The sequence below is a fragment of the Tachysurus vachellii genome, chromosome 18 (assembly GCF_030014155.1).
Source record: "Tachysurus vachellii isolate PV-2020 chromosome 18, HZAU_Pvac_v1, whole genome shotgun sequence".
Classification (NCBI taxonomy): domain Eukaryota; kingdom Metazoa; phylum Chordata; class Actinopteri; order Siluriformes; family Bagridae; genus Tachysurus; species Tachysurus vachellii.
In genome coordinates, this window is record NC_083477.1 from 11059227 (window position 1) to 11071650 (window position 12424).

A 12424-nucleotide genomic window follows, 5' to 3' on the forward strand; every position below is an offset into this window, starting at 1 on the left:
TTTATTTGTCAGTTCTCATGTTTTGCAACCAGTGTTTTTGAAAAACGCAAGTAGCATCAAATGACAAGATCTTCAATAATAAATGAAAATTTTCATTCCCACATTCAGTACAGCTGAAAAAAAGGAGACTGCATGTTACAGGACCTTTAATGTGCTTAGTGATTGATTAAATGCTGTGATATCATGTAGCATTAGGATTCTTAGTCTTGCGTTTCTTTTCATGTCTAAACTCTATTATAGATCAGCCAAACACAGGAGTTGCATTATGAATGAGGGGGTGTTTGAGGTGGACTTTCAGATGCATTAGGTATCCATGCATTATTTCTCCTCCATTAACACTGAGCTGCTCAGTTTTCACTTCTGACGCAGAACAAGTTGATTCCTCCCTCCTTTCCTCTGGCTACTTCTTTTTATTTTGTGCTGTTTTGTGCTTCCATGGTTCCATGGCTGCTTCATGTTTTCTCTTCCAGTCTTAAATGCTTGTTTCTTTAAACCCTGCATCACTTTTGGTCTTTTGAAATGAAATGAAATGAAATGCTTTTTTCCTGACTTTAGCTTTGGATCATCTGCAAAAATTTGCATTTTCAATCTACCAAACAGCAAGTGTGGATAATGACATAAATATTTCTCCTAAGAATAATCCACTCTATGTGTGGTAAGTGGCACTACTGTAACTATCTTTATGGTCTTTACCTTCTTACAGGCTGCACAGCAGATCTATAAACCCCCCAGTAGTATTATAACCAAAGCCTCTGATCCTGAGTCAACAGTCTCTCTTCCTCTCACACCCTTTCCTTGCCTTCTTCTCCTCCCTTCACACCTTGTCTTCCACTTCCAGTCCAGAGCGAGCTGTCAACTCAACACCAGGTGCCAAACTGTGATGTCCTGTGCCCTGTGTAGTGTTTTCCTTCCTCTGTAATGTCAGCTAAGCTGTCTGATCTCTCTAGACAGGACTTTTACACCTTTTATGCCTCACAGTTGGTTTCAACACACCATTCTGCAGAAAACTATGGAGTCAGCTTCCATATGTTAGGGCATCATCAAAGTACAATACACGTCTAAAGTCCTATATAGGCATCCTTTTTTTGTAATCTTTGTTCCTTTCTAGAAACTTTCCAGGACAAGTACATTTTCATATGTAACCTAACTAGCCTGTCATGTTTACTGTTTAGCTTAGTGGCATTACCCAACGTTTTACCTACACTAGAATATTTGACTAGTTTTAAGTGATGTTATGTTTGTTAACACAAACACAGAGAGAAGTCGATTTAAATACAAATAAGAGCATAAATCAGCACTCTTCAGAAACAAATTGGCAAAGCCAGAAAGCAGTTTAAATAGAGGTGTGGACACTGCATTTAAACTGTCACAGTGACTGAAAAACGGCACTGACTCATTTTATTTACACAGCAAAGTCTGCTTTAGACAGAGGTGCATTTTACTATATATGAAGAGCTTTGAAATGACACTAAATTCAATTCTGTATGACTATGGACTTTAGATTTAATATAAGCCATAGTCATTTTATACAGTTCACGAAAGCACTCTATGCTGCTGACTGAAAAATAGTTATATTAATATATAGCTTCTCTAAAAAATACAACATACTTTTGTTATTCTGCTGATCGACTTTAAGACAGACCAGTAACAGTCAATGGATTGTTCACACACTCACATGCACAGAAACAGCCTCCCCACACACTTACTGGAGCTCCATTATCACGCTTACACTGCAAGCCAAAAATAGTGAGCAAAGCCAACGCAACTATAGAAGTTTTATAATGGATTTGCAGTGACATGCCTTCACAGCCTTTGTTGATCACAGAGCATAAAACAACATTGTTGATGAAAAAAACAAAACAAAACTTTTTTGGTATACCCTTTTATGTTTGTTTCTTGTTTTTTTCCCCTTCTTTCTTTTTTTTGTGAAGAAAATTGGTTCAATTTGAGTAAAAGCTTGTTTCATGGCTCAGTTGCTGCTTGTATCAGCTGACACCACAGAGACATCTAACTACTGACCCAGCATGCCTAATTCACTCAGTCCTAATGAAAGGGATGCGGTAATAATTCTTGAAGGAATCATATATTTCTTCTCTAATATTCTATAGACACCTATATACACAATATTTACCAAATTCTAGTATTTTAGCCCAAATTTAATCATCAACCATAACTTGCCTATTTTTGACTAGTTGAATTCATTAGACATTCCTGTCAGCGTGCATGTGCATGTAAAATAGCTTTCCTGACAAAAGCTGACTGAGAATTAAACACAAAATACCTCAACAGCTGCTAAACCCTCATTTATAAAGACTTGCATCAATTTCCGTGTAATGTTTTTCCCATAAAGCCTACATTAGTGTAGGTCTTATAGAAATTAGAGTCGCAGGCTGCCAACATCATTGTAGAGGAACAGTAGAGGAAAACTAAAAGAAATGAATAGTCAAAAATGAATAAAAAATTATTCATTCAATTATAAAATTCATTCATCCATTTTCTGTACTGCTTAGAAACTATCCCATGGGACTCATAATACAGGGGACACACTGGATGAGGTGCCAAGTCATTAGAGAGAACAAATGCGCACACACACACATCCACACACACCCAACAAATAATTCCAGGACCTGGAAGAAACCACCAAAGGTCAGGGAGAAAATGCAAACACACACACACACACACACACACACACACACACACACACACACACACACACACACACACACACACACACACACAGAATGGAGACAGGAATCAAACCCACCACCCTCAAAAGTGCAGAGCAAACATGCTAACCGTGCTAACCAAACCATTTCCAGTTATATAACCTCCTGCCTTCATACAAAAGCAGAATCCAGAGAGTAGAGTGAAGCACATTGACACGTCATCACTTTTTATCCTTCAATTTCTATACTTATATTAAGTTTGCTATAATGTTTGATATAATGTTTTTCAATTAAAAAAGTCTATACTACATTACTCATCTTTGAGGAGTGCATAATTCTATGTAAGAACACTCTAACCGTATTGTGAGGCAGGGAAAGCTTCATGGCCTGTGCTCGCTCTCTCTCTCTCTCTCTCTCTCTCTCTCTCTCTCTTTCTCTCTCTCTATCCTCATTGAGAGCAAAGAGTCAATACAAAGGTATTTTTTATTGTTGTTGACACAGAACAGGTCATGCAGAGCTTTTCGGCAAGCCCAGGCACTTTACAAACTATTGACCGGTTTGAATGCACTGTTGCAGAATTACATAAGATGCCTTTTTCAGCTAATGGTGTGGCAGGTAGAGCTGTCATAGGTGGTCACCTCTGGTGGGTGGGTCAGTGGTAGCAAATGTTTGGGTCTAATGAATCATATAGGAATGGAATACTTATCCAGTTTCTCTGTTTATCTATGTTGTTTAGAGTTTAGTCTTTTTTCTATAGAGTTCATGTCTGTTTGATAATGTTTCCATATAGATCCTTATAGTACATGTATAGTTTGAAGTTAAGACTCACCTTGTGTATATTTTCATACTGAAAATGATGTATCGTGATTGTTAGTCTTGGTTTGATATATTGTGTCTCCATACTAAACATGGTTTTCTCTTGATCAGTGAGCCAGTTTTTAGAGCGTAAACTGAAGGCTAATTAAAGACTAAGTTGGTCAAAGTATTAGCAGTGTATCTGTACAAAAAGTGCTCATAGCTAGGCTTGCAATCATTTTAAGCCTTAATCATTTAACATCAATCACACGAATGTCATGTAGGCCTAAGAAGACAACCCCACTAAATACCAATGTGTAACTAACAGTCATTTAAATTCTCACATTTCCCTTGGAAATTTTTTCCTGTGAATTTTACACCCACTTATTCTGCCCTTCCTTTTATCTCCTACACCCCATCTATTTTCACACACCCCCTTCTACTGTAGATCCTACATCAAAAGAAGGGACAAGCATTTGTCCATTGTGTGAACCTGCTTCTGAGGTTTGTGTTAAATAACAACGATGACTGACGTCAAAAAAAGGAAAAAAAGAAATAAAAAAAGCTCTCAGCCTGGGTCTCGCAAGAGGAGGAAAGGGCAAAGGAGGGGATGAGAGCAGCCTGCATTTGTGTGTGTGACTCTCATATTAAACACTGTCAGTAACCAGTCCAATCAGGGAAAGTTTCTCTCCTGCTTTTTTTTCCAGGAAATGAGCTTGCCTTCTGTTAGCTGCAGCAAGGCAGAAATAACACAGCCATTAAACATGGCTACGCATCAGCTCTGTTCCCCAGGCAACACATTATGCAATGCTATTATATGGATGCACTATTATATTAGGCCTCATATATATATAAGAAAAGTTTCTAAGGAAGAGTGTGAATGATATACATCCTCTGACAGAAACAAATTATAGCTGAGACTAGATATATTATATTATAGCTGTGTCATTAGATGAACTTTTTGTCAATGTAAAGCGCCTCTCTTATTGCCCTGCTAATTTCTGAAACACATACAGATGAGGATCATATCCGCAATTGAAATTTGCATTTATTTAGCCCAGTAAACAAATGCACTAAAGATAGGAATCCAGGCACAAATTGTTCACCCTCATCATGCACTGAAAGCACTGCTGCTCTTTATCCAGAAAGATGCAGATATACTTGTTTGTCATCTACAGTAGCAAGCTAACAAATTTATAACATGCTTTTAATTCCACAGAGCAAATGAACTTAGGTTAGTAGTGTTGATGAGCTTTGTAAAGTATCAGTAGACAAGCAACATAATAACAATATTCTCATAAAATGTCTGAGGCACAAACTGCTATAGCCTTGGGTTAATTAGATAGCTTATACTGTATGCTAATAACATTAGCTGATTGGTGGCATGTTGGTACATTGGATTGTTGCCACATCACAGCTGGTACATCACAGAGAATGCCTGGTTCAATCCTAAGCTTGAGTTACTGCCTGTATGGAGTTTTGCATTTTCTCCCACTGTCTAAAAAATATGCAAGGAAGCATATTAGCTGTGCTCAATTACCCCTAGGTGTGGATGGGTGTGAATGGTGTCCTGCAATGGAACAGCATTCTCATCAGGCCTTAATTCTCCTGCCTTGTATTCAGTGTTCCTGGGATAGACTCCTGATCCACAAAAACCCTGACCAGGATACTGTGGCTACTCAAGATGGATGAATGAGTATATAATAAAATATAGCTAACCAGGTCAACCAGCTATGTAACTACTTCTCAATAAAAGGAACATTATATGCCAATGTTTTGTCAGTGTTTTGTCTGCAAATCTATTTACTATCTAACTTTTGAGCAATGATGAAAATTTGTGCTAAGAAGCTATTTAATTTTTTGCTTTACAGGAAGTGGAGTTTTAATATTTCCACATGGTCGAAGTAGTCAGCTCGTTAGTAGGCTAACTAATGACTCATTTAAATCACATCAGGCTTGTCAGTTAATGAAATCAAATGCCCATTTAAGATAAATCTTTGTGTTTTTTGTTTCACTGCATCATTAGTTGGATTACACAAACAGCTACACACAAACAGAATTTAAAAAAAGAAAAAACGCAGTGTTGAGGAGAGGCTCATGCTTACAGATAAAGAAAGTGGGGTTTCTGCATTCTGCATTTGGCATGAGGAGTAGATCTCTTTCTCTCTATCTCTTATATATGTATGTGTGTGTGTGTGTGTGTGTGTGTGTGTGTGTGTATATATATATATATATATATATATTATATACATATATACATATATATATATATATATGTATATATATATGTGTGTGTGTGTGTGTGTGTGTATGTATATATGTATGTATATATTTGCAAGTAGAATGTTTTAGTATGTGAACTTAATTGTCCTATAATGCACTATGGGGAAAAGCAGATAACAGACAGGTCCAGCATGCCGACCACTGACTGTCACACTTCACACTTTCTTCATGACAGTACTTTTAATGGAAGTGTACAATAACATAATAAAAAAGGTACTAGTACATTAAGCAACTGCAGCATGTAACGGTGAATGAATTAAATTTGACATCTACTGTCCAAAACATAAAAAGGTCATTTACATTAAGTACAAAACATTTCAGAACGAAGCTCGCAAACAGGAGCCAGCTCAAATATGTTATTTGTCTTCTATATTAGTACATAGTAAATAAGAAATTATTATTGTACTTGTTTTACTTATTAAGGTAATAATTATAGTATTCGATTTCAGACTGATTTTTTATGTTTATACTATTCACTGGAAGCTCCGCCCGGTTTTTTAAGCCAATCAGCGTTTCTATATTTTTCTTCCTGCTGAAGTCACATAGCTCCGCCCACTGTCACATAGCTCCGCCCACTGTCACTGTATCTTTCCGCTGAGGCTTCGAGTTACTGTTTAACGTGTGCAAAGTGCTTGTAAAACAAAATAAATACATATTTACGTCGTTTCACTAATCTGATAAATAATCAATCTATATTAACCTACTGTGAAAAGGAGAATTTCTGCATAGTGTTCGAGCTTTTTAATCTTTCCCTGTTTATTTACATTTATGACTAATAAAATACCATTGTTGCTATATTAGCAACGCGTATAAAGTATTTTTTGGATATGAGTCAGAATATTTTATTATATATTCGCAGTCTTGATGGTAGTTTCAGCTGAGACCCCATGAGTGGAACTAGGTAACGTGTGACGTCAAGTCCCTTTAACGGGCGAAACCCCTTGGTATGAAATGAAGTACAGTTTCTTCGTCCAATCAAAAGAAGGATCCTCACAATCGGGGCGGGTTTATTCCCTGATTCTGACCAATCACATCCTGCAATGCAGCGTTCGTATTGTTTTGACCTTTGAAACCGCATCACAGCCCACCTCGTGTCGACGGCGGAGGAAAACTATAAATACAGGAGGATGACAAGCGCTCTGAGACGAAGTTGTAAAAACACCCGGGTATCGAGGGTGGAAAGGCGCTTTAACGAAGGTTAAACGGAAGCAAACTTTACGTCAAAAAAAAAAAAAAAAACCCAACAAAAAAAACTGGAATATTATTATTATTATTTTTTATTTTTTTACGTTCACTTTGCTTAATGTGAAGAAAAAAATATTTATATCTTTAGTTTTCTATTTGCACTAGTTAACGGTACTTCGACTGCTGCGAAGCGTGCTTTTTTTTACGACAGTAAGTAGCTTATGTTGATGTGTATGATCTTTTGCGTTTCTCATTTTATGTTGCACTGAAGATGAAAATGTTGAACGATGTTGTGTTCTGTTTAGAGAGAAGTTCAACGTCCTGCCAAGTTACTGCGTCAGTAGGCAGGAGGTTTCAGTATCAGGGAGGGGTTTTGCTAACTCTACTAAAACTCTCCACTGCAGCCTTTATAATCGTTTATTTCATGGTTTAATGGCAACATTTCACGTCAACTGTCGGGTTTCCTTGTGCTGTTGTAAACGCTGTTGTTCCTAATGACTCTTTATAACCCATTTTGAGACCGTTAATGACGCCCTTTCCGTGCTGTTAAACACTGAATCCTATCAGACTCCGTAGTTGTAATGTTTTGCATCTTCTAGCAACATCTCACGTCTCACGAAGGAGCCGATGATGCTTGTGGTTTATTTGGGAGCGCCAGCCGCATCCTACTGAGACCTTTTTTTTTTTTTTAAAACATTCTAGCACATTCGTATCAACCTGCTCCTAATCTCTGAGACTGCACACCTGAAACTCACGAATAAAAATCGCGAAGATGTTTACATTCGTACCGGTTTGGTTGCGATCTAGTGTGGAAGCTCGTTATTATGTAACACGATCAGATCAGAGAGCTGCGTGTCTCTGACGCCAAAGCGCTTATAACACGCACGCTGACGTCGACAGGGTTTTTCTGCCTCCAGCGCAAACTGTTGCCAACGATTATGAACAGGTTTCTGCCCTCGATTTAACCATATATTCACACTGCAGCGCTGCAACCAGGTTCGGGTTTTTTTTAAATACTTTGATTTTGTTGATGCATGGTACTGCTTTTTTTTGTTTGTTTGTTTTTTAGTATGTATTCATTGATTTCCTGTAGAAACCCGCATGCACGCGTGTGAAGCAGGTTATAAAACCTCTTGACGATTCGAATAAATCTACACGAGCATAAAGGTTTATAGATCGTAATGTCAACACTGCAGTTTTCTCAATCAGTTTTCAGGCAGTTAGTTGGATATAACACACAAGGGCACCTGACATTAGAGATAAAATGATGATTGCTCTGCTTTTTAACATGGCTCTCTTTGCTTTTCTAAAGGAACTGGATCACTCATCTGTGGAAGGAGACGTTTCCTCTGCAACCAGCACTTTTGTTCCTTTGCCTGGCTTCAGCTGATCCTTGTATTGTGCAAGGCTTGATACCACGTGAGATTTCAAGCAGCTTCTGGAAATACTAATATTTTGCACCTGGCCAGTTTAGCAGCTATGCAGCTTGAAATCCAAGTAGCACTCAACTTTATCATTTCTTACTTGTACAATAAGCTGCCACGGCGTCGTGTCAACATTTTTGGCGAGGAGCTGGAACGGCAGCTGAAACAGAAGTACGAGGGACACTGGTACCCGGACAAGCCATACAAAGGATCTGGGTTCCGCTGTATTCACGTTGGGGAGAAAGTGGACCCGGTCGTTGAGCAAGCAGCCAAAGAGAGTGGGTTGGACATCGAAGATGTACGCAACAACCTGCCTCAGGATCTCAGCGTTTGGATCGATCCTTTTGAGGTATCTTATCAGATTGGGGAAAAAGGACCGGTCAAGGTGCTCTATATGGATGATAGCAATGAGAATGGGCTGGAGTTGGACAAAGAGATCAAGAACAGCTTTAACCCTGAGGCCCAGGTCTTCATGCCAATCACTGAGCCTGTCGGACCTTCACCCACATCCAGCTCACCATCTCCACCCTTCGGCCAGTCGGCCGCTGTCAGCCCCACCTTCATGCCCCGCTCCACCCAGCCTTTAACCTTTACCACCGCCACATTTGCTGCCACCAAATTCGGCTCCACCAAGATGAAGAGTAGTGGTCGCAATGGCAACAAGGTGTCACGGAGCTCCCCCACCAACTTGGGCTTGAATGTGAACAACCTCCTGAAGCAGAAAGCCATCTCCACTTCGATGCACTCACTCTATGGCCTTGGGTTGAACGGACAGCAGCAGAAGACATCGGCCCTTTCCCCAAATGCCAAGGAGTTCGTGTTCCCCAGCCTCCAGGGCCAGGGCAGTGCAAGTGCAATGTTCCCAGGAGAGAGCTCACTTGGCCTGAATCTCAGCCCTCTCCAATACAGTAATGCCTTTGATGTGTTCACCACCTATGGGGGCCTGAATGAGAAGTCCCTGATGGATGGCCTAAACTTCAGCTTGAGCAACATGCAGTATTCTAACCAGCAATTCCAGCCAGTAATGGCCAACTAGGAAACAAAGATGCTACTAAAATGACCAGAGATATGTGACTGGGGATTGGATGGGGGTGCTTATTTTCTAAAATTCTGAAAAAGTGGAAAAAAAAAAATAGAAAAGTGCAAAAAAAAAAAAAAAAAAGAAAAAGGAAAAGCTTACATGTTAACTGTACAGTCCCAGTGTACAAGTCAAAGAGCATGGGCCCGAGGGTGAAATACTTTGCCCCCTTGAGTTTTTTTTTTTATTTCTTTTGTTATTCTTTATTTGTTTTGTTTTTTATGATGAAGCTTGTAATACTCTATGTCCAAGCTTGGTTACCTAAACTCAACATTATATTGTTTTTTTTTTTTTTTTTTTGCCAACCAAGCACAAAATTATTTTTTATTGACTGTTTTAAGAAAACTCTATGAGGAATTTAAACACAAGTCATGGCCTCTTACAGTATTTAAGATATAGCTGGACAGCCAATTTTCAAAGGATTGGCATAAATACTAAGTGGAAATTTCCTGGTCTTTTTTCTAATTGTATAATTTAATTTAGTACAGAGTTTGTAAAATATCAGAGTATATATTGTTTCTACAACATGGTATTGCATTTATATCTTTTTACTACTCCAGTGATCTGTGATGGCTGCAGCAGCTTTTGTGTTATTTCTTTTTTTATTAAAATTGTGAAATGAATCCATCTTTAAAAACATTGACTATTCTGAGGATTGTGTACAGAATATTCCGTAGTGGTGGGATTCAAGAATATTTGCTTTTTTGGAAAAAAGAAACAAGAGTTGTATTTTCTGTTAAAAGTTAAGATTTTTGCTATATTATGACAAAATGTAATCGTATATTAATTTTGTACCTACATCGTGCAATACTTGATAAAAACACACGGTATAACAAAAGTATTGAGTCAGTGTCTTACATGTTAAGAGGGACTGAGAGTTTATTAAGTTTGTATTAAAAGTCTTGAAAATATTTGCTTGTCTAAATATTTATTCATCTATTATTCTAGGATTTTCTGTTAAACATAGCATAATAAATTTATATATACATATACTACTTTTAAATTTGATTAACTTAAATCTCTGATTAACTTCAAACCAAGCACACACTTGCATTCAAGGTTTCTTTGACCAAAATTACTTAATTACATAATTACCTTACAAGCCTAATTGCAGCTTTAGTTATATTTATATATACTTAATTTTATCCATTTTAAGTCAAATATATTGCCATTTTACATCCTGATATATCTGTAGGCTCTGTCTACTATACACACAAAGATAATATCAACCCAAAATAAATTCTTCAGCTAAAAAAATCACTAAAATGTTCTTCAGCTTACTGTCTTTTATGGATCTAAAACACTGCACTGCACTTGGAAGTAAAATATATATGTTTTATTTAATCATTGTTTACTACAGGGAATGGCTTTATTTCCCTGCCTGTCAGGCTCAGTGCTGCTTTGCTAATAGCTGTAACGTCCTTGAAATGGCAGGACAAGTCTGCTGCAACAAGCCTTGGTGGTGTGTTGTGGTGCTTCTATGGCAAAGTATTGATGCACCCTCCAGGCTAATCTCATTTTGACTCCCCCCCATGTGACTGATATAGCCCTGTGTGGTTTGACAGATATATCATAAAGGTTTAGTATAGGGGCTGGTCAGGCTGGGGCCCCTGGTCTATTTTTTTTCCTTTTCACACTTGTGTAAACAGGTGGAGTGGGCTGCTCTTTCTGAGTTCTAAATATGGCAGCTAGCATGACTTAATGGCTCTCCCCAACTGCAAGAAGTAAATTCAGCCTATATTAAACTCATTGAGTAGTAGGCTTGATTGAGAAGTTACAGCTGAGTGGAAAGTTAAAATATATATGTACAGCATTTACAGTTTATGTGTCACTTCATGAAATGAACAGCAATTTTATTGCTTCTTAACATGAAATGATCTTTTAACTCTTTAGGGTTTTAGTCTATTCATTAGCAGTTTTATATAATTGAGAAAAAAAATCACAGGGCTTTTTTTGTGACAGATTTCAGTGCACATGCAATTCAGCTGTTCCAAATTACTTCAATTGTTCATCTACTTCCTTTATATGAAGAATGGACATTCTTAGTGGTCTTTTTTTTTTTTACTTGGAGCAGTTGTACTCCATATGCTGTTGCTTCAGAACAGTTGCATGTCCTAGTTTTTAGTATCTTTTGCAGTCCTTATGACTAAACATTTACACATAAACACACCCTTGTGCAAGAATTTCTGTCCAGTCCTTACCCAGTACAGGCATCTTGGGCCATCTAATCTCTCATGTATAGAGAAGGGGTCATGAACTGATGAACTGGCGGGCAACGGTCCAAATGCAGTTCTAGCAATCTATTTCAGATGATCTCAAAAAAACAATAAACAATAAACAAAAACTGTTGATAGTTCAGAGAGTCCATTTTTTAAATATGAATATTCTATTTTACTTATCCGATCGCATTCAGTTATATAAATAATTTAGCTGTAGGCAGCTCATTAGATCAGGGACTAGGCTACAGGGCTAGTGACTAGGTTATAAATTTTTAGTTTTCAGACTGTCAAAAGATTTTTATTTTTATTACCTATTCTTGTCTAATTAGCAAAAAATAAAAGTCATCTAGACAAAACAGAAAAGTGAAGAAGCCAATACAAAAATCATAACCACTTCAATGTGTCATATTTATAGCTATAAACAAAAGACTTAAAGATATGCAATAAAAGATAACTATCACCATTCAAGAATATTAGTTTACCTTATTACAGACTATTTTCAAATTTTATGTAAGTAAACCTTTACACAATCTAACTGAATGGTATAGTGGTTCTGTGTGCACATTCTTGCATTGTACCAGGGATGATGTCACTCCTTTTTCTTGTCCTTTGTCCTCATACCAGAAAGAGGAGAGAAGGCAAGACCTGGGTAAAAGAAACCCTTTCTCACCTCCGTGTGATGAATTGGTAGGCCTGGCAGCTCTCCCCAAGCCACTGTTGGCTGTGACCAGTGGATGAGTAAGTAGATGAGCTGTCTCGTAAGAACCACAAAAT

The 12424-nt window shown here is 37.8% G+C and overlaps 1 protein-coding gene across 1 annotated transcript; it reads left to right on the forward strand.

Moving 5' to 3' along the window:
- The first annotated feature begins 6894 nt into the window (after nucleotides 1–6894).
- tob1a (transducer of ERBB2, 1a) lies at nucleotides 6895–10342 on the forward strand. The gene is made up of 2 exons (XM_060892149.1): nucleotides 6895–7139; nucleotides 8242–10342. The coding sequence occupies exon 2, from the start codon at nucleotides 8409–8411 to the stop codon at nucleotides 9387–9389; it is 981 nt and encodes a 326-aa protein (XP_060748132.1). The 5' UTR covers nucleotides 6895–7139; nucleotides 8242–8408; the 3' UTR covers nucleotides 9390–10342.
- Nucleotides 10343–12424: the final 2082 nt, after the last annotated feature.